At 46.9% G+C, this 21974-nt stretch overlaps 1 protein-coding gene across 1 annotated transcript in view; it reads right to left on the reverse strand.

The window, feature by feature from the left end:
* Window positions 1-21974, reverse strand: part of ODF2 (outer dense fiber of sperm tails 2) — a 99600-nt gene that overhangs the window by 16043 nt on the left and 61583 nt on the right. Inside the window, exons 15-17 of the mRNA XM_082263945.1 lie at window positions 18311-18415; window positions 15143-15301; window positions 2445-2545 (exon numbers count right to left, since the gene is read on the reverse strand). Of these exons, the coding sequence (XP_082120071.1) occupies window positions 2445-2545; window positions 15143-15301; window positions 18311-18415 (365 nt within the window). The remainder of the gene's footprint in view (window positions 1-2444; window positions 2546-15142; window positions 15302-18310; window positions 18416-21974) is intronic.

Below are 21974 nucleotides of genomic sequence, written 5' to 3' on the forward strand. Positions count from 1 at the left end.
TAAAAACAGCCACATGCATGTGTCATTAGCTTGTTGGCACGATGAGCGTGGCATCGCCCCTTTGCTGCCGAAAATGCTGCGGAATGCAAAATCACTGGTAAGACAGTGTGTGCTCCATGTGTGATTGGACACACAAGCTGCTTTCTCTGGAGGGAGAAGCCAGGAGCGCTGGCGGGGGACCCGAGAAGAGGAGGATCGGGGCTGCTCTGTGCAAAAGCACTGCACAGAGCAGGTGAATATAACCTGTTTATTATTTTTTATTTTATTTTTAAATATGCCTTTTACACCCCGTTCACACTGGGGCGATCCGACCTCCCGGGGCGACCTCATAGGTCGCGGCACGCTGCTCGCACCGCGACCTCGGAGCGGCCAGCACGGACTTCATAACATTGAAGTCTATGACGGTCGCTCCGGGTCGCCCCAAAGAAGCTCCGGACCCTTTTTCTAAGTCGGAGCGACTTGTGTCACTCCTATTAGAACAGGTCCACAGCTTCTCTATGCCAGGCGACCTGTCAGGCGACCTGGTCGCCTGACAGGTCGCCCCAGTGTGAACGGGGACTTGAACGTCAATGGCTTACTCCAGCAATAATAAATGCATCGACTCAGGAAAAATAAAATAATGCTTTAAAGTGGTTGTAAAGTCAAGTTTATCTTGAAGTGTTTGTTACCCATTAAAAAAAGAAAAAACAGATCCTGTTCCATTTGAAGCATGACTAAAAGCACAGTGCTTGTGCTGTGTAATTTGACCCCTTCTGTCACCTAACAAACCTGGCTGATCCTGCCTGGCTATATTCCCCCCCCCCCCCCTGTAAACTGACCATGGTTTATCATGGCCGCTGAGATCCTGACACGGTGGTCAGTTTACGTGCCTCCGTCATTCGCAGCTCTCCTCTGTCCTCTCCTCCTGCTATTATAACTGCAGAGTCAACATCCCATCCCCTCTGCAACATAACGTTATGTGCCCCTGTGTCTGTGTTATTTAAAAAAAATATGCCGATCTGTACCTATATCAGAGCGTCTCCCGGCGCTCATGTGACTCCTGGGCTCTCTCTCCACCCAGCTGTCAGCCAAGCAGAGGAGAGAGCCGAGGAGTCACGTGAACAACGGGAGACGCTTTGATATATAAAAAATATGCCGATTTTTACCTATATTGGAGCGTCTCCCGGCGCTCACGTGACTCCTGGGCTCTCTCTCCACCCATCTGTCAGCCAAGCAGAGGAGAGAGCTGAGGAGTCACGTGAGCAACGGGAGACGCTTTGATATATAAAAAATATGCCGAGTTTTACCTATATCGGAGCGTCTCCCGGCGCTCACGTGACTCCTGGGCTCTCTCTCCACCCATCTGTCAGCCAAGCAGAGGAGAGAGCTGAGGAGTCACGTGAACAACGGGAGACGCTTGGATATATAAAAAATATGCCGATTTTTACCTATATCGGAGCGTCTCCCGGCGCTCACGTGACTCCTGGGCTCTCTCTCCACCCATCTGTCAGCCAAGCAGAGGAGAGAGCTGAGGAGTCACGTGAGCAACGGGAGACGCTTTGATATATAAAAAATATGCCGAGTTTTACCTATATCGGAGCGTCTCCCGGCGCTCACGTGACTCCTGGGCTCTCTCTCCACCCATCTGTCAGCCAAGCAGAGGAGAGAGCTGAGGAGTCACGTGAACAACGGGAGACGCTTTGATATATAAAAAATATGCCGATTTGTACCTATATCCGAGCGTCTCCCAGCGCTTAAGTGACTCCTCGGCTCTCTCTCCACCCAGCTGTCAGCCGGGCAGAGGAGAGAGCAGAGGAGTCACGTGAGCACAAGGAGACGCTCTGATATATAAAAAATATGCCGATTTGTACCTATAACAGACACAGATGTATACAACATTGTTACAGAGGGGATGGGGATGTTTTTATTGTGTTGACTTAACCACTTTGCATTGAGATAAAAAGCCTTCTGTGTGCAGCAGCCCCCCTAATACTTACCAGAGCCCATCCAGATCCAGGGATGTTACAGGAGTGTTTCGGCTGCCTGGGACTCCCCCTCCTCATTGGCTGAGACAGCAGAGTGGCGCCACTGGCTCCTACTGCTGTCAGTCAGTGAGCCAATGAGGAGAGGAGGGGGGCCAAACTGTGGCTTCTTGTCTGAATGGGGACACAGAGCGGCGACTCTGCTCAGGTGCCCCCATAGCAAGCTGCTTACTGTGGGGGCATTCAGCAGGGGGAAGGGGCCAGGAGCACTGGAGAGGGACCCCAGAAGAGAAGGATCTGGGCTGCTCTGTGCAAAAACATTACACAGAGCAGGTAAGTTTTGTTATTTTTATCTGGAAAAAGCTGAGAGTATCATTTGAATCCCTTCCCCACAAATGCGCATTCAGCATAGAAAACTACTCATTTTTATCTGCCCCAGATCTATTTTAAAATGTCAATAGCCACAGATTTAAAGAAATGTACCTCTCCAGCTCTTCCAGTTTCAGGGACAGAAGCTTGTTCTCTTCCATTGCAGACTGGTACCGATCCCTGGTAGACTCCATCTTGTCTCCCTGCTGCTCCATCTGCAAATATATTTTTGTTTGTATAGTAAAAAAAAAAAGCTTCTGAAAACTGGCCTGTTTTTGGCGCAAGAGTTTTCGCACCGGAATCATCGTATTTTACACTTTTAACATATATTTAGGTTTTTATTCATAGGAATTTCTATGAATTTTCATCTACATTCACCATATAAAATACTGTACCCCAGTGCAGCTTTAGGAAAACAATGCTTTGATCTGCACATTCAATAACTAGTGTAAATAGAAACAATGTGTATTTAGCATTGATGCCTACAAACACCATTTTCAGGCATCATTTACAAGAGGCCGCTTCTGAGACTCAGAGTGAAACATGCCTATCAAAATGTCAGTTAGGCCTTGGTGAAAAAAGAAGCAGAACAGTCACAGGGGTGAAAAAAGAAGCAGAACAGTCACAGGGGTGGAAGAGAAGCAGAACAGTCACAGGGGTGGAAGAGAAGCAGAACAGTCACAGGGGTGGAAGAGAAGCAGAACAGTCACAGGGGTGGAAGAGAAGCAGAACAGTCACAGGGGTGGAAGAGAAGCAGAACAGTCACAGGAGTGGAAGAGAAGCAGAACAGTCACAGGGGTGGAAGAGAAGCAGAACAGTCACAGGGGTGGAAGAGAAGCAGAACAGTCACAGGGGTGGAAGAGAAGCAGAACAGTCACAGGGGTGGAAGAGAAGCAGAACAGTCACAGGAGTGGAAGAGAAGCAGAACAGTCACAGGGGTGGAAGAGAAGCAGAACAGTCACAGGGGTGGAAGAGAAGCAGAACAGTCACAGGGGTTGAAGAGAACTAGTGTGTGAGTTACATCTTGGGAACCTAGAAGTTTTTTAGGGCATCTATTGTTCCCCCAGGTTTCTTTTAGTGGTTAGGGAAAGCACGGAAGAAATGCAGGACAGAGAGAGCAGCCTGACCTCAGTACCCTTGAGGTATATTCTAATGGCTCTATGTCCTTGCAAAGTAGAGAGAGATACTTTGGATGCTTAGGAACAGATTGCATAATGATAGTAGGACAATTGGGTTTATTTACTAAAGGCCAATCTACTCTGCACTACAAGTGCACTTGGAGGTGCAGTGGTCGTAGATCTGGAGGGACATTCAAGGAAAATGAAAACAGCATTTTTGCTTGCACATGATTGGGTGATAGAACTCAGCAGAGCTTCCCCTCATTTCAGATCTTCCCCCTCAGATCTACAGCGACCGCACTTTAACCACTTGCCTACTGTGCACTTAAACGCCCTTCCCATCCAGGCCAATTTTCAGCTTTCAGCGCTGTCACACTTTGAATGACAATTGCGCGGTCATGCTACACTGTACCCATATGAAATTTTTATCATTTTTTTCACACAAATAGAGCTTTCTTTTGGTGGTATTTAATCACCTCTGGGTTTTTTTTTTTTTTTTTACAAAAAAAAAGAAAAAAGACAGAAAATTTTGAAAAAAAAAAAAAAGTTTTTCTTATTTTCTGCGAGTAAATTTTGAAAATAAATTTTTCTCCTTCACTGATGTGCGCTGATGAGGCGGCACTGATGGGCACTGATGAGGTGGCACTTATGGGCACTGATGAGGTGGCACTTATGGGCACTGATGAGGAGGTACTAATATGCCGCACTGATGAGCACTGATAGGCGGCATTGATAGGCGGCACTGAGAGGCGGCACTGATGAGCACTGATAGGCGGCACTGATGAGCACTGATAGGCGGCACTGCTGGGCACTGAGAGGTGGCACTGAGAGGTGGCACTGCTGGGCACTGAGAGGCGGCACTGACGGGCGGCACTGATGGGCACTGATAGGTGGCACTGATGGGCACTGGCGGATGGCACTGGACACTGACGGGTGGCACTGATGAGCGGCACTGATGGGCAGCACCATCAGTGCCCACACTCAGTGCCCATAGTGCTGCCAGTCAGTGCTCATCAGTGCTTAGATGAGCAGGCACTGATGGGCACTGACTAGCAGCACTATGGGCACTGACTGTGGGCATTGATGGGGGGCACTGTGGGCACTGATGGGGGGGCACTGTGTGTGTGTTTTTACCTTTAGTAATCAGGGCACTGGTGATCAGTGCCCTGATTACATTCTCCTGTGTCCCCGGCGCTGTGAGGCTCCCCCTCCTTCCTCACACTGCAGGCTCCGTGTGAGGAAGGAGCGCTGGCGATGAGAGATGATCTCATATGTTTACATATGAGATCATCGCTCATTGGACGGCCCGATCACATGGTGAATGGCCGCTGTGATTGGCCATTCACCACGATCTGTGATCGGCCGTGTCCAAGGGACACAGCCGACACAGATTTCCCCCGCAGCGCGCGCGCGGGGGGCATGTCACTGGTTTAAAAACGGCCTCCCGAAAATTCGAGTCCGCGCTGCAGCCGTATATAGGCTGTAGCGCGGATGGGGGAAGGTTAAAGCGCACTTGTAGTGACTTGTATTGCAGAGTGGGTTTGCCTTTATTTTTTTGTGGTGCCCCGTGTGAGGAACGAACTTGTGGGTTTGCCTTTAGTAAATCAACTCCAATGTCCTCATTGAGGCGGCATACTGAACCCACCAGAAAGGGGCACCGGTTCAGAAACCCGTCTAAAAGACGTGATGGCAACCAAAAAGTTTACTTTGCAGGAGAGATCCAGTACCTAACAGGAATAAAGGGTAGTTTCTGCAGGGTAGAAAGTACCAAGATCCCAAGGAAGCACAGGGTGCTGCAAAGGGGGGGGGGGGGCTTAATATGAGATAGACCTTAAAGAAATGCTTTTACAAGGGGCAGTGAGGTCTTTAAAAAAACAAATGGATAAGGGCAAGATCTGATCTTTTGAAAGGTCTTACGGCCAAGTTCTGGTCAAAACCTGTTTACGGGAAGGCCGGAATGTGAGGCACAGAGATACGACTGAAGTATCGGTGTTTACACCAGGCAATAACACATGTTTCTGGAAGAAGCTCTTTTTTGCAAGGTAGGAATTAGACTCATACAAGTCTGCAGAATGCCACGATTGCACTCGTGTTTCATACATCAGTTTATCCATATACATTTTTTCTTTTGCCAAACGACCATTACCTAAAATTAGTTAAAAGTTTTGAGAACAAAAACAATTTTTATAGTTTGTTATAAAATTTTGCAAACAGGTAATTTTTCTCCTTCATTGATGGGCACTGATGAGCATTGATAGGCGGCACTGTTGGGCACTGATAGGTGGCACTAATAGGTGGCACCAATGGGTGGTGCTGAAGGGCACTAATAGGCAGCACTCCTGGGCACTGACTGGCACTAATAGGTGGCACTGATGGGCAATGACAGGCACTGGTAGGTGACACTTATGATGGGGCACTGATAGGTGGCACTGGTAGTGGGCACTGGTGGGCGACACTGGTTGGCCCTGGTAGGTGGCAATAGTGGGCACAGTTTGCCCTCTCCTCTTCGGGACCAATGTCCCTCTGACAGCAGCCAGCGATCGTTTTCTTTTTCTCCTCACACTGACAGTGTAAGGAGAAAAAAAACAACTGATCATCGGTGGCTGTTTACTTCAAATGATCAGCTGTCATTGGCTGACAGCTGATCACGTGGTAAGGGGGAGTCTCATGGACTCGCTGATCACAGAGCGAGCCGGGAGCGCGCAGGCCGCTCGTGCATGGGAGGACGTCAATGTACGCCATCTCGGCAATTTAGGTCTGTGCTGTAGCCGTCTTTCGGCTATAGTGCGGGCGTCATGTAGTTAAAGGATAAGATCACCTTTCCTAACAAGTTTCAGCCATATTCGGGGTGTAATGTGTAACATGTTACGAGCGGACCAGCCCCCACTGTGACAGTTAGCGGGGTTCTTCTACCTTCTCGCTAGCTGTCACAATTTAAAAAAAAACGTGGCCGAGTGGGGCTCCGACCACATCACTGACCGAATCGGGTAGCAGCGGGTGTCAGCTGACATCCGCTGCTCCATAGAGATGCATGGAGCATCCAATCAGGTCTGCCTGAAAAACTGACAGGCGGATCGGAAAGCCTGTGTGAAAGGGGCCTTAAACTGGCAGTACTGCTGGAGACCTGCATAGCATCTGCAATCTGCTGATCACTGGTGCAATGCTTTACAGCAGGGGTGGGGAACCTGCGGCCCGCAAAGTCATCTGATCCGGCCCCCTGTGCATGGGTGACCAGACGTCCCCAGACTGAGGACACTGTCCCCGCTTTGCATGGCCGATCCTGGGCGGCGGCGCCCAGGATCGGCCCTACCATCAGTGGTGTAGCGTGGGGGGTGCGGTGCAAAATTTAGGGGGGGCGAAATCCCGCGCCGCCGTGTCACTCCCGAGCAGCTATGTCCCCGCACTCCAGGCTGCCATGTCCCCTGTCAGGCTGCGCCCTGTTATTGGGCGAATAGGGTCATGTGCAGCAGCAGGGGGCCTGGCCTGTCTCAGATGCTGCTCCTGGAGTCCCGCCTCCGCATCTGTGAACCGCGAACGTCTCTTCTCCTCAAGCCTGGATCTCTGGTAAGTCAGCAGCCACACAGCCAGACAGAGTGAGTTAGGGGAGAGCAGTTTGGGTCACGCTGTGTAGTTCAGTAAAGGAATATTGTAGGTAGGACAGTGTACTGTAATGGTTAGTATAGTGTGTAGTGGGCATTAATCACTCTGCATTAAAGGGGGCCACTAATCACTCTGCATTAAGGGGGGCACTAATCACTCTGGATTAAGGGGGGGGGGGCACTGTTCACTCTGCATTAAGGGAGGGCACTAATCACTCTGCATTAAGGGAGGGCACTAATCACTCTGCATTAAGGGGGGGCACTGATCACTCTGCATTAAGGGGGGGCACTAAGCTCCAGCAGTACCAGCCAGAGCCAGCAATACCTACAGCAGAGCCAGCAGTACCCACATCAGTACCAGCCAGAGTCAGCAGCAACCCACAGCAGTACCAGCCAGCAGCACCCACAACAGTACCAGCCAGCACTACATACAGCACAGTATCAGCCAGCAGAACCAGCCTGAACCAGCAATATTAGCCAGCAGTACCAGTCTGAGCCAGAAGTAGCCACAGCAGTACCAGCCAGCAGTACCTACAGCATAGTACCAGCCTGAGTCAGCAGTACCCACAGCACAGTACCAGCCTCAGCCAGCTGTACCCGCCAGCAGTTCTTTTCAAAACTTACTACCACCAAGAGTCGACTGCGCTCAAGACTGACCGGCGCAAACCTGGAAAACCAGTTGCCAGTAGCAACATCATCAATACCAGCTAACATCACACACCTCACCAAAGAGACGCAGTTGCAGCCATCACATTAGGGGTGAGTTAATTAAATGTTTGACCAAATATAATAGGCGCATTTTTAAGTTGATAATTTTGTGCAGCCCCCGAATGATTTTATAAATACCCAAATGGCCCTTGGCAGAAAAAAGGTTCCCCACCCCTGCTTTACAGGCTCCCAAAAAAAAAAGTACATTTTTTTTTACCTGCGAAAAAATGTGCATTTAGAATTTATTTTCCAAAAAGTGAACTTATTCTTTAATCTGTCACATTTACATATAAATTTGCACTGGAATATATACAATGTATAACATATGAATTTATTTAAGTATTAGTAAGTTATATTTTGGGAGCACTTTTATTCTTTATACTGTGTACAGTGCCTTGAAAAAGTATTCACACCCCTTGAAATTTTCCACATTTTGTCATGTTACAACCAAAAACGTAAAAATAGATTTTTGTAAAATCTTACCGTAAAATCCTTTTCTCTTAAGCTCATTGACAGACGTAGTCCTCCTTGATTAATATCAACTCGGGTTATACTGCCCTCTACAGGAGTAGGACTAGACAGGAAAGAAAACGTTCTGGCCACACCTTAGGGGCAGTCCCAGAGGGTATATCCTCTCTCTCTCTGCTACAGCAAATCAGTTATGTCACAAAGCAGTGTTTAGAGAATTTAACCCAACCCAACTCAAAAACAGAGGGGCGGGTACTACGTCTGTCAATGAGCTTAAGAGAAAATGATTTTACGGTAAGATTTTACAAAAATCAATTTTTCTCTGTCGCTCATTGACAGACGTAGTCCTCGTTGATTAATATCAACTCGGGACGTCCCAAAGCAGTACCACAAATGAGGGGTGGGAAAATGGAAATCAAAATCCAATCTAGAAGGCCCAACCGGTGCCAACTAGAAGTTTTAAAGGCTCCTCAATCACACGATGAGACTCAACAGAAATTCCAACGGAAAAAAACCCTCGAGGTAGACCACCGGTCTCCTCAAATTGCGGCCTGCAAAATCTTGTGGCCAAATGAGGCATCCGCCGATGCCATCACATCAACTTTATAAAATTTTGTAAAGGTATGCACCGACGACCAGGTGGCCGCCTTACACACCTGGACCACTGACGCCTGAATAGCAGTAGGCCCAGGAAGTACTGAGCGCTCGAGTGGAGTGCGCCTTAACAGGGAACGGAGGATTCCGACCCCTAATCGAATAAGCCTGTACCACCGTCTGTCTAATCCATTTGGAGATAGTCACGGCAGATGCAGGCAACCCCTTTCTGGGGCCATCCGTGATCACAAAAAGTGAATCCGTCTTACGGAACGATTCCGTAGCCTTCAGGTATACCCTGATTGCCCGAACCACATCCAAGGAATGCAACGCATGTTCCCGATGATGATTGGGCTGAGGACACAAGGAAGGTAGCACAATATCTTCGTTCAGATGAAAGTCTGAAACCACCTTAGGAAGAAAGGATGGCTTCGGATGAAGAACTACCTTATCCCTATGAATCCCCAGATATGGGGAATGGCATGATAATGCAGCCAGTTCTGACACCCTGCGTGCAGAAGTGATAGCCACCAAGAAGGCCACCTTCTGGGATAATGTAAGCAAGGGAATCTCCCTGATGTTTTCAAAGGGAGGTTTCTGCAGAACCGACAAAACCAAATTAAGATCCCAGGGCGGTAAGGGCGCGCGGACTGGCGGAGCCAAGTGCCGCACCCCCTGGATGAAATTCCGCACCAAGGAATGAGTAGCCAAAGGCTTCTGAAAGAAGATTGCTAATGCTGAAACCTGACCCTTGATAGTGCTCAAGGATAGTTTCTGCTCAACCCCCTTTTGCAGAAAAGCCAAGATTCGGGTCACCGAATAGGTACGTGGGGGAAATCCCAAAGATTCACACCACGCGATATAAGTCTTCCATGTGCGATAATAGACTTTGCTGGAAGTCGCTTTCCTTGCTTTAATTAGAGTAGGAATAACTGAAGCTGACAATCCTCTGTCCTTCAGTACCTGGGTCTCAATGGCCAGGCCATTAAAACCAGCGACTGTAAAGCACGATGGAAGATCGGTCCTTGAGACCGCAGATCCTCCCTGAGAGGAAGTCTCCAAGGAGCGTTCGCGACTAGCATGTCCAAGTCGGCCTGACCGGCTTGACGAGGCTAGCCTAGAATTTCCAGGATAACTGGAGTTCCCTCCATCTCTATCCTGCGGAGAAATCTCAGCAGCAATCTGAGAGGAGAGAAGACATATAGTAGCTGACACTGCCTTTACAGGCCGTTCAGCGCATCTGCTGCGTCCGCTAGAGGATCGCGGGCGCGCGTTACCAACCTCCGCGCCTTCCTGTTGAGCCGATATGCCAACAGATCCACCTTTGGGATGCTCTGATGAAGACACAGATGGTGAAATCCTTGGTGATCGACCTAAGTCATCACCCTGATATTGTCTGACTGGATCCGAACCAGGCTGCCCTAGAGCTGCTTGGTCCAGGCAATCCGACAAAGTCTGATCGCTCTCTGTTCCCACACCTTTATCAGAAACTTGATTCCTATCAGGAGTGATGATTTCTCCTGGTTGAGCATTAGAGACCGAAGTCACCAGACTAGAGGCTCCTTGGTCCGCTTGCTCAACCGGATCCGATTCCTGGAGGGAACTGAGAATGATCTTTGAAAAAGGTAAAGAAAATGATCTGTTCAGGGAACGGGAACTACCGCTCCCTGTAGCACCTAAATGTTGGAAGGGAAGAATCGCACCGGTAGCAGTGATCGACACTCGATCTTGTATCCTGATCGTATGATCTCCTGAACCCTTTAGTCCGGGATTCAGGAAAGCCCTAGATCTGAACACCGGTGAAGACGTCCCCCCACCCCTAATCCAGGTGGGGGCGCACCTTCAGGCTGTATTAGCCTTAACTTCAGGTTTGGCTGAGTCGACCTTTTGTTTGCCCGACCAGCGCCACTTGAACCCTCCTAGAGGGGCTTTGCCTTTCCCGCTCGCCCCAGCGGAGCGAACGAACCCTTTATGAGCGGCAAAGAAAGGTCCACGCTTGTTGCGAGGTCCTTTAGTGGCCTGCGGCAAAAAAGTGCTCTTGCCCCCAGTGACATCCTTAATGATCTGATCTAGGGTGGCCCCAAATAGGCGATTCCCCTGAAAGGGGAGATTCGCCAAGGCTTTTTTGGAACCTAGATCCGCCGACCAGCATTTTAACCACAGCACACCTCTGAGGACTACCGCTGACATCAAAGCATGCCCTAACAAGGGGGTGGCATCCAGGGCTGCGTCACAGACGAACTGCAGTCCTTGTATAATTTGTTCCATCAAATCAGATGCTGCCTGGGGGATACCTTTCCCCTTTAGGTCATGGAGTAACAATTTTGCCCATTCCGTTAATGTTTGTGAAACTAAACCAATGACAATCACTGGTCTAAAGGCTGACCCTATCAGGGAAAAAATAGTGCGGGACTCCGCTTCCATTTTCCGATCCACCGGATCCTTAAAGGACGGAGCGTCCTCCAACGGGATAACAGTGGCTTTATTCAGTCTGGAAATCGGTGGATCCACCACTGGTGGTACCGTCCATTTCTTAATGAGGGATTCCTCAAACGGATAGCGTCTAGCAATGCGCTTGGAACCAGTAAGGGTACGTTTTGGATGATCCCATTCCTCTTTAATTTTATTACCAAAACATTTGGGTAAGGGAAAAACCTTCGCCGTCTTGGTAGGTTTAATAGTACCAAAGGGAATTTCCATCTCGGTTACCTCTGCCGGTAAAACCTCAAGTCTTAAGGTTTCCCGGACCGACACAACTAGTGCGTCCACCAATGCTTCTTCTTGTGCTATGGCGGAGGCAGGAACGTCCTCCTCACTGTCTGAGGGAACTTTACCTGAGACAACAGCCCCTGCAGAGGGACCTGCAGCTGCAATGACCATCTCAGAATCTGAAGTATCAGATGACATAGGGGTAGGCGGGGGTCGCTTTCTTGACCCCCGTCCCTGACAGGCCATCTCCACCCGGGATACCAAAAACTCCAAAACTGCTGTAAATGCATCAATATTCTGTGAACTGGAGGGTCCTGCGGCCACCTCGAGGGATCAGGTGGGGGTACCTGTGTGGCAGGGTCCATGATTATTCCAGACACTTGCCGGAAAAAAATAATTTGCAAAAAAAAATAAAAACATTTTTTTTTTTCTTTAGACCCCCAGCGCCACAGCGCCCCTCAGTGTTACCTGCTTTAGGACCCCTACAGAGAGAGAGAGAGAGAGAGACCCCAAGGCTCACCACTTGATGCTCAGAAGTTTCAATACAACCTGTTCCAGCACTGTCTATTACAGACAGGAAGTCTTTGGCTTGCTTTCCCGGGTAAAAGGAGGCGGCTCCGCCCCTTTACACGCCTTCCGGCGCCTCCCCATAGCTCCTCGAGGTGTTTGGTCACCTCAAACATGGCCGCCCCCATGCTGGAGACACGAGGCTACGCCAATATGGCGGCCTCGTGCGATCTGCAAGACAATGGCGGCGGCCTGTGTAGGATAGCGGCGGCTAGCAGCGGCCTGCGGGATGTATGTATTCGGCCTGCGGGAGTGCCTCGGCCCCACAAACTTCACCATGAATGGTGATAAGCCTGGCCGGCGGTACAGGACCCTGGCGGGCCGCATGCGGTCCGTGGGCCGTCGGGAGGCTGTGCAGCCCGTGGAAGTGACCGGTTGCTGGAGGAAAGGCGATCTGGACTGCAGTAACTCAGGCATAGGCATCAGCCTGTGTACACACTCTGACAGGTAGGATACCTTTTACTTCAATAGTAATGCCCTTTTAGTACTGCCACTGACTTCAGTCACCCTTACAGTCTTACAATGACTTTAGATAGTCAGCTCCCAAACCAAGCCTCCTGGTTTCTATTCACAAAAAATCACACTCAAATTGGGGGATCTGTGACCTGTTATAGGATAGAGGGGAGACCCAGAAACTGAGTGTCCGACCATCCCAGAGAGGGGCCCGCGTCCACCAACAAACCCGACAGGAGGAGAGGGAGAACATTCTACTCACCATACCGGAACCAGGCGGGCGCCAACTCCTGACAGAACCCCTCTCCACCGGGGTGGGGGGGGGCTGTCGACCAATACGGACGCCGTGACTCTGTTGGTCATTGGCGTCCAGGCGAGACGTTTAACTCGCAGGGTCAGTCCCCGTCCAGTGGGACTATGTTGCGGCCGACCCAGCGCGGAGCTATGGCCTGCACGCGCTCGTAGGCTGAACTGGGGTGACCACTGGATCTCAACATCCAGCCCGTCGCCCAGTTCCAGCGTGCTTGCTTGAAGATCTCACAGGAACACTGGAGAAAAAAAGCTGTCTAAAAAAAAATCTTTCTAAGAAAAAAATCCTGCCAGGACCGAAGATCCTAGCAAGGTATCTAGGTCCTTACTCCTAACTAGACAGAAAAAAACTGATTTGCTGTAGCAGAGAGAGAGAGTATATACCCTCTGGGACTGCCCCTAAGGTGTGGCCAGAACGTTTTCTTTCCTGTCTAGTCCTACTCCTGTAGAGGGCAGTATAACCCAAGTTGATATTAATCAAGGAGGACTACGTCTGTCAATGAGCGACAGAGAAATATATTTTATTGGAATTTTATGTGATAGACCAACACAAAGTGGCAATAATAGTGAAGTGGAAGGGAAATGATAAATGGTTTTCAAAATGTTTTACAAATATCTGTAAAGTGTGGTGTGCATTTGTATTCAGCCCCCGAGTCAATACTTTGTAGAACCGCCTTTCCCTGCAATTACAGCTGCAAGTCTTTTTGGGGATGTCTCTACCAGCTTTGCACATCTACATAGTGAAATTTTTTGCCTATTCCACAATTGGGTTGGATGCTGTCACCCATTAATAGCCCAGTTGTAGGATATTTTTAGGTAGCTTGGGATAATATATACTATATTGCCAAAAGTATTGGGACGCCTGCCTTTACAGGCACATGAACTTTAATGGCATCCCAGTCTTAGTCTGTAGGATTCAATATTGAGTTGGCCCTCCCTTTGCAGCTATAACCGCTTCAACTCTTCTGGTAAGGCTGTCTACAAGGTTTAGGAGTGTGTCTATGGGAATGTTTGACCATTTTTCCAGAACCGCATTTGTGAGGACGAGAAGCGCTGTTGGCCGAGAAGGCCTGGCTCAAATTTTCCACTCTAATTCATCCCAAAGGTGTTCAATCATTTTGAGGTGCAGACCAGTCAAGTTCCTCCACCCCAAATTCACTCATTCATGTCTTTTTGGACCTTGTTTGTGCACTGGCCCAAATTGACCATAATCATTGACCATAGTTTGACCATAAGCGTATTTGTGAGGTCGGGCACTGCTGTTGGACGCGAAGGCCTGGCTCGCAGTCTCCGCTCTAATTCATCTCAAAGGTGTTCTATCTGGTTGAGGTCAGGACTCTGTGCAGGCCAGTCAAGTTCCTCCAACTCGCTCATCCATGTCTTTATGGACCTTGCTTTGTGCACTGGTCCAAATCATTTGGTGGAGAGGGGATTATGGTGTGGGGTTGTTTTTCAGGGGTTGGGCTTGGCCCCTTAGTTCCAAGGAAGGGAACTCTTAAGGCGTCAGCATACCAAGAACATTTTGGACAATTTCATGCTCCCAACTTTGTGGGAGCAGTTTGGGGATGGCCCCTTCCTGTTCCAACATAACTGCACACCAGTGCACAAAGCAAGGTCCATAAAGACATGGATGAGCGAGTTTGGGGGGGAGCAATTTGACTGGCCTGCACAGAGTCCAGACCTCAACCCGATAGAACATCTTTGGGATGAATTAAGTGGAGACTGCGAACCAGGCTGTGGACAGCCTTCCCAGAAGAGTTTAAGCTGTTATAGCTGCAAAGGGTGGGCCAACTCAATATTGAATCCTATGGACTAAGACTGGGATGCCATTAAAGTATTTATTTTTTTATACTGAAATTGCAGCAAGAGCTGGTTGCAGGGCTGGGCCTGCTCTAAGAGTGAAGAGAGCTTTTAGGAGTGTTTTGAATTTCCTATCTGAATCTTTCAAGGGAGAAACATCTTTAATAGGTATAGTGAGATGTTTGAATAGGACAGAGAAGGCAGCCCACGTCTTTGCAAACTCTTGCTAGAGTTTGCCTCCTGTAGCCATTATCTCTTGCAGTGCAGAGGGAGACTGACTGCAAGGGTTAAGGTTTTTTTTTTTTCTTCTCCGGAGTTTAGCATTAAAATGTTTTTACTAGTTGTTCAGAATATGTGAACACTTTAATGTGCATAGTGTGGGTGAAAAAGGAGGAAGCGATGGGTTGGGTTAAGGCCATGTGGAGTGGACATTGCACAATGTACTTTACTCGGCTTTTCAGCATCTTTTTTGGCACATGTTTCTTACCCTAACACGTAAATCGGAGATGATGGAAGAAAGCTCTGCATTCTTCTGCTCATAGCCCTGCAGCTGCTCCTGACATTCCTGCAGTTTTATTTCTGTCATCTTCAGCATCTCTGGGAGCTTCTCCAGTTCTTCTAAACGACTCTGAAATTTCCTATGAATCTGAAGGCACAAAAATTGCCAGGCTGAAGTTTAAATATGCCAAGATGCAGAATATTTGTACTTAGATGTTACTAGATATTCATTCTCATTTTTTTCAACCCCAGCCAATAGTTTTAATAATTTTGCCGACAATTTTTTTTTTTGTTAAAATAAAATAATTGTTAAAATAATAATTTTAGGCCTGAAGAATGGTTAAAACCAGGAAGATTACATATTTTCTGAAAGCAGAGACCCTGGAGAATAATAGTAGTTAAATGTTGACCCTTAAAATTGTGTGCGCCTGTGAACCAGCGTCAAATTTTGGTACCTAAAATTTTCCATAGGCCACACTTAAACCTTTACAGGCCATCAGCTAACCACTTCGACTGCCCACGGTATATATATATCTCATTACTTTGACATTAAATACCGTTGTTATGGCAGCAGCTAGCTACCATAACCCTGGTATTTTTTTTTTGTTCTACTGTGGGCGATTCTGTGTCTGCTAAAAGTGGTCCCGGCAGCAGAATCGCCACTGGATCACTTTTAGAGGCGGCGGGAGAGGTGACCCCGCTACTGCCTGGTAGTCTCAGGGCTTACCGACGTTATTTCCGCCTTTTGGCCTAAAAAGGATGATTATTTTTTCTTCTCTTAAAGCGGTAGTATACTCCGCTTTTTATTTTTACCCACAGGTAAGCCTATAATAAGGCCTACCTGTAGATAAAATTAATATCTCCTAAACCTGCACGGTTTAGGAGATGTTCACCCTGCATGCAGCCGCTGACACCAGCGGCGCATGCACTCTGAAGCTCCGGAGTATCTTGCCGGACCTTCAGAGCTCCTTGCCTGAAAGTGAACTCCTGCGCGCATACTCAGGTGTGACGTCATCGCGGCTCTGGCCACTCACAGCGCCAGAGCCGCCGAACCCGGAGGAGACGCCAAGGGAACATGTCAGCTCCCTCAACGGTGTCCGGGAGACCGTGTGGGGGCTTCGTATGCGATGCATACGAGCACATTATGCTATTGTCCTGCAGGGTTTGTTTGTTTTTTTTTTACACAGGGGAGACTACTGCTTTACAGGCAAAATTACTTTTTTTTTTTGGGCTTTTAAAGGTAAATGAGAGATCTGAGGTCTTTTTGACCCCAAATCTCTCAAAAAATAGGACTTTTTATTACAGGGGATGTTTACAAAGGGATAAAAGTGATTAAAAAAAAACTAAATTAAAGATAGAGTGTAAAAATGAAAAGTTAAATAAATAAGAAAAATAAAAAAAATGAAAGCACTCAGTCCCTTTGTGCTGGTGCGCAGAAGCCAATGCATATGTAAGTCGTGTCCACATATGTAAACGGTGTTCAAACCACACATGTGAGGTATCGCCAGGAAGGTTAGAGTGAGGACAATCATTATAGCACTATACTCCCTCTGTATGTAACTCTAAAGTGTCGGTTATGGAGATTTTTAAGTACCATAGTTTGTCCCCATTCCACGAGCGTGCGCAATTTTAAAGTATGAAATGTTAGGTATTTGTGCGGGGTAACTGGGCTAACTTTATTCGAAAAAAGTATTTTTTTGCTAGAAAATTACTTGGAACCCCCAATCATTATGTGTTTTTTTTCAGCAGAGACCCTAGAGAATATAATGGCGATCGTTGCCCTATTTTAAGTCACACTGTATTTGCGCAGCAGTCTTTCAAACGCAATGTTTTGGGAAAAATATACTTTGTGAGCAGAAACCAGGGAAGGGATTGATAGAGTATTGCAGACACTGAGCTTTTGGATAGGTGAATGAGTCAGGCAGCAGCATTCATGAAGGGGGGTAGTCTAGGTATAAGTAGGCCAACAAATAGAAAATAACCTGTAACGGTATACATCCTGTCACCTTGAGGACTACTGGTCCCTAACATGATAGCAATAAAGTGAAGTGAAAAGAATATAAATAAAATTAAAAGGTGCACCCAAGCACATAAAACCCCCCAAAAATATTTTGAGCCCATATGTGCACAAACCTATATACATAAACACACAGGTTGGGGGCACCTATGTATGAAAGTGTTGATTGCGCTATACATGTTACACATTGCCATGCACGCCAGAGCAAGAGCCATTATTCACAAAGACCAGGCTTTTTCTGGAACTTTTTTTGTTTACATGTAGCAGGGTCTGGGCGTGGTACTTTAAATGCCAGGCGGAGGACAACCACATTGGAAAGCTGCAATCCCGGAGACAAAACTCCATTAGCGATGTAGAGAAGCGTCTTGATTAAAGAATCTAAGTACGAGCAAAAATATTAGCAACAAGCAAAAATAATAGTCCCTCTTAACACAGCAGAGTTGAAGAAAAGACCTTCCTTCTCCTAGGACACTAGTATAAAAATAGTAGTTATCATGGGCTGGCCTACAGTTTTTATGCTTGCCACTGACCAATTCTCCTGTAGGTGGCAGTATAATTTGAAGGAAATTGTAAACTTATTTTTTTTCCTTTTTAAAAACAACAAACATGGCTCTGTGCAATAGTTTTCACAGATAGGCCCACTCCTCCTCTTCTCGGGTCCCCTGCTGGCGCTCCTTGCTCCTTCTCTTCTTGGAGTGCCCACCATAGGAATACTTCTCCTATTATGGCACACCTATGGGCACGGTCTGCGTCTATTGGCACAGACAGTGCAGCTTGGCCCTGCCCCTCATCAGGATTTGATTGACAGCCGCTGCTATCAATCTGCCCTGCGAGGAGGAAAGAGAGCAGAGAGGGCCACTGCTCCTGGGCACAGCGCCGGATCGAGGTCTCGGTTAAGAATAAGGGGGATGGGGGGAAGCTGCACACACAGTATTTTTTTTTTTTTTACCCTAATACATTGAATGCATTGGGGTAAAAAAAAAAAAAAAATAAACTTCTACCTTTACAACCACTTTAGGACTTCCTTGGCTCTTCAATGGATGAAGAAGAAAAGTTGAAGCAGCCAGCACACTGTGTCATCAGTGACATATTCTGACACGGTCACATGACCAATTTCATCTTCAGATAAGTCATACATACCTGTTCTAGTTCAATGTTCATCTCGTCCTTTAGGTTTTTATTCTCTACGTCCGATCTTTCCAGCTGTAAGCTCATTTGATCAGCCTCCAGTCGAGTCTTTTTCATCTGTGAAAAAGGAAAAGTCAGAGGCCAGGTAGAAGTGGACAAAGTCAGCCTGTCAATCAAAAATACACAGAATTCGCTACTAAAAAGAGAGAATATTTTCTGTGTGGGTGAAGTGTGGCAGGATTTTTTATTTACTGCTCTTCGAAGTCCTGACAAGCAGATTTCCTTCTATTTTCAACACCGATCACTGGCCAAAGTGCATTCTTCATATATTCTAGTGGGCGATTCATTGGAGGGCGGATGATGCCATATTTTTGTGCCCTGTACCCTCACAATAATGACTAATTTATTAATAATACTTATTAATATGAATATATAAATTATTAATAATTATCATTATTAATTAATGATTCATTAAATAATAAGCCTAATTACAGCCCAACTTTTATTTATTTATTTTAATTCTGGATAGACTTTTAAAAGGTTAGAAATGCTATAAACTTTCCGTTGCTGCCGGTGTCCCCATTTGGGAGACTCACATTTACTGCCGATGACAGCTGCCTTTTCACACTGAAATGTCTAAACCATGGGTGTCCAACCTTTTGGCTTCTCTGGGCCACATTGAGTATAGAGAAATTTTCTCGGGCCCCATATAAAATATATACTATAGTAAGGTATATAAGTAATAAAACGCCGCCATGCCCCCCCCCCCCCCCAGCACTAATTTAACACAACTAGTGGATGATCCCCTCCAAGGCTGCCTCTGTGGCCGTGCCCCCGACTCGACTTCCTTCCTCCCCAGCAAAAAAAAAAAAAAAAAAAAAGAAAAATTGTCAGGGGGCAGTGGGCCGCATTGCCTGAGGTTCTGGGCCACATGCGGCCCCCGGGCCGCAGGTTGGACATGCCTGGTCTAAACCATAACAAGGGTAAAGTTTACTTTTGCTGAAATGCCTAAAAAGTTATCATCCTGTGAGTATTTTTGCCTTTTGGACTAGTTTATTGTACATGTGTGCAGCCAGATTGTGTGCCCAGTGAAACAATGCCCAGTATAAAAGCTGCACCAACTTGAAGGGGCTGAGTCCAATGTTGGGTGACTAAAATAATAGACGGTGAAGGTGCAGTAGACATTGCATATCTAGATTTTAGTAAGGCTTTTGACACTGTCTCACATAGAAGACTTATCAATAAACTGCAGTCATTGAGCATGGACTCCCATATTGTTGAGTGGATTAGGCAGTGGCTGAGTGACAGACAACAGAGGGTTGTAGTCAATGGAGAACATTCAGAACAAGGTCATGTTACCAGTGGGGTACCTCAGGGATCTGTACTGGGACCAATTTTGTTTAATATCTTCATAAGTGATATTGCAAAAGGCCTCGATGGTAAGGTTTGTCTTTTTGCTGATGACACAAAGATATGTAACAGGGTTGATGTTCCTGGAGGGAAACGCCAAATGGAAAAGGATTTAGGAAAACTAGAAGAATGGTCAGAACTCTGGCAACTGAAATTTAATGTGGATAAGTGCAAGATAATGCACCTGGGGCGTAAAAACCCAAGGGCAGAATACAGAATATTTGACACAGTCCTGACCTCAGTATCTGAGGAAAGGGATTTAGGAGTAATTATTTCAGAAGACTTAAAGGTGGGAAGACAATGTAATAGAGCAGCACGAAATGCCAGCAGAATGCTTGGATGTATAGGGAGAGGTATAAGCAGTAGAAAGAGAGAAGTGCTTATGCCGCTGTACAGAACACTGGTGAGACCTCACTTGGAGTATTGTGCGCAGTACTGGAGGCCATATCTCCAGAAGGATATAGATACTCTAGAGAGAGTTCAGAGAAGAGCTACTAAACTAGTACATGGATTGCAGGAAAAAACTTACCAGGAAAGGTTAAAGGACCTTAACATGTATAGCTTGGAAGAAAGAAGAGACAGAGGGGATATGATAGAAACTTTTAAATACATAAAGGGAATCAACTCGGTAAAGGAGGAGAGCATATTTAAAAGAAGAAAAACTACCACAAGAGGACACCGTTTTAAATTAGAGGGGCAAAGGTTTAAAAGTAATATGAGGAAGTATTACTTTACTGAGAGTAGTGGATGCATGGAATAACCTTCCTGCAGAAGTGGTAGCTGCAAATACAGTGAAGGAGTTTAAGCATGCATGGGATAGGCATAAGGCTATCCTTCATATAAGATAGGGCCAGGGACTATTCATAGGATTCAGATATATTGGGCAGACTAGATGGGCCAAATGGTTCTTATCTGCCGACACATTCTATGTTTCTATGTTGGAGCCCTGGAAGCTATGCTCCTGGAGCACAAGAAACCAGTGCGATATAAATAACAGAGACCTGCCCAGAAGGTGGCTGGCACTTCCTTGGACTTAACTTATAGAGTGCCTTAAGCTTTAATATTGATTACAATATAAGCTTTAATAGTAATTGATTAATATTAATTGATTAAAATAATTGACTACAATATAAGCTTTAATATTGATATACAACTGGAATTGGGTTTATATTAGTGATCGACGGATATCGTTTTTTTAATACCGATACAAATATTTTGGTCATCGGATATCGGTATTGGCCTATATTTTCGGACATGTAAAATTATTATTTTTTCCTTAAAAGGTACTCCTTGTGGAGGGATCCCAAACCCCTCCTCGGCACTGAAAAGCATTCAAAACGCCAAGTTTGGCTGTTTTGAATGCTGTCAGTTTTTTTAATTCAGCGCAGAGTACCCTGGAACTAATCTGTATGGGCTGACGGTATGGTTTTCTTCCTTACATACGCAGCTATTTCAACACATTTGTAAGTAGTATCTCTTTGGGATAATAAAATAATAATTTTACGGGCTTCACTATGTGGATCATTTATTCCTTTGGAGCTGTCCAGGGCAACTATCCATAAGGGGCCACAGTAATAGAGCACCAGCCTGGAAGAGATTCCTTTAGATACATATCAGTCCTAAGTCTATTTGACCCCAAGTGGGGGGGGGGGGGGGTCCATCGCTTTCGTTGCCCAGAGCAACCATCCATAAGGGGTCACAACAATAGAGAGCCAGCCTGGAGGAGATTTCCTTTGGATATTTGTCAGTTCCAAGCTTTTTTGACCCTTAAAGCGGAGTTCCGGCCTTAAAAACCACTTTGGACCATCCGCTTGCTCTGTGTCACCTAAAAAAGAAATGGATAGTCACGATTTTTTTTTTTTCAATTACCTTGATATTGAAGAAAATATACCTTTCTTCTACTTCCTCCCTCTGCGGCCGCGGCCCGCGCAGTCTCTCCCTGCTTGCATTGACTCCTGGGGGCTGAACTTCATCGCTCCCAGGAGTCAATGCACCTTCACCGCCCCCGCTTGTCAGTTCCGGTGCAGGCGCTCATTCTCTACTAAACAGCTTCTGGGCCTGCCCAGAAGCTGTGCAGGGATGACGCGCCTGCACAGGAACGGACGAGCGGGGCCGGCGCAGGGCATTCTGGGAACGAAGAGGACACAGACGAGGACGCGCTGGCTTCAGCTGCCCACACCTGAGATGGCAGCGCTGGACAAGAAATTTTCAAGGTAAGTATTTCTTCTAAAATGTAAGTGCGACTCGGGACAGTTTAGAGGCTATC

This window comes from Pelophylax lessonae (assembly GCF_965119305.1).
Source record: "Pelophylax lessonae genome assembly, chromosome: 7".
NCBI lineage: Eukaryota > Metazoa > Chordata > Amphibia > Anura > Ranidae > Pelophylax > Pelophylax lessonae.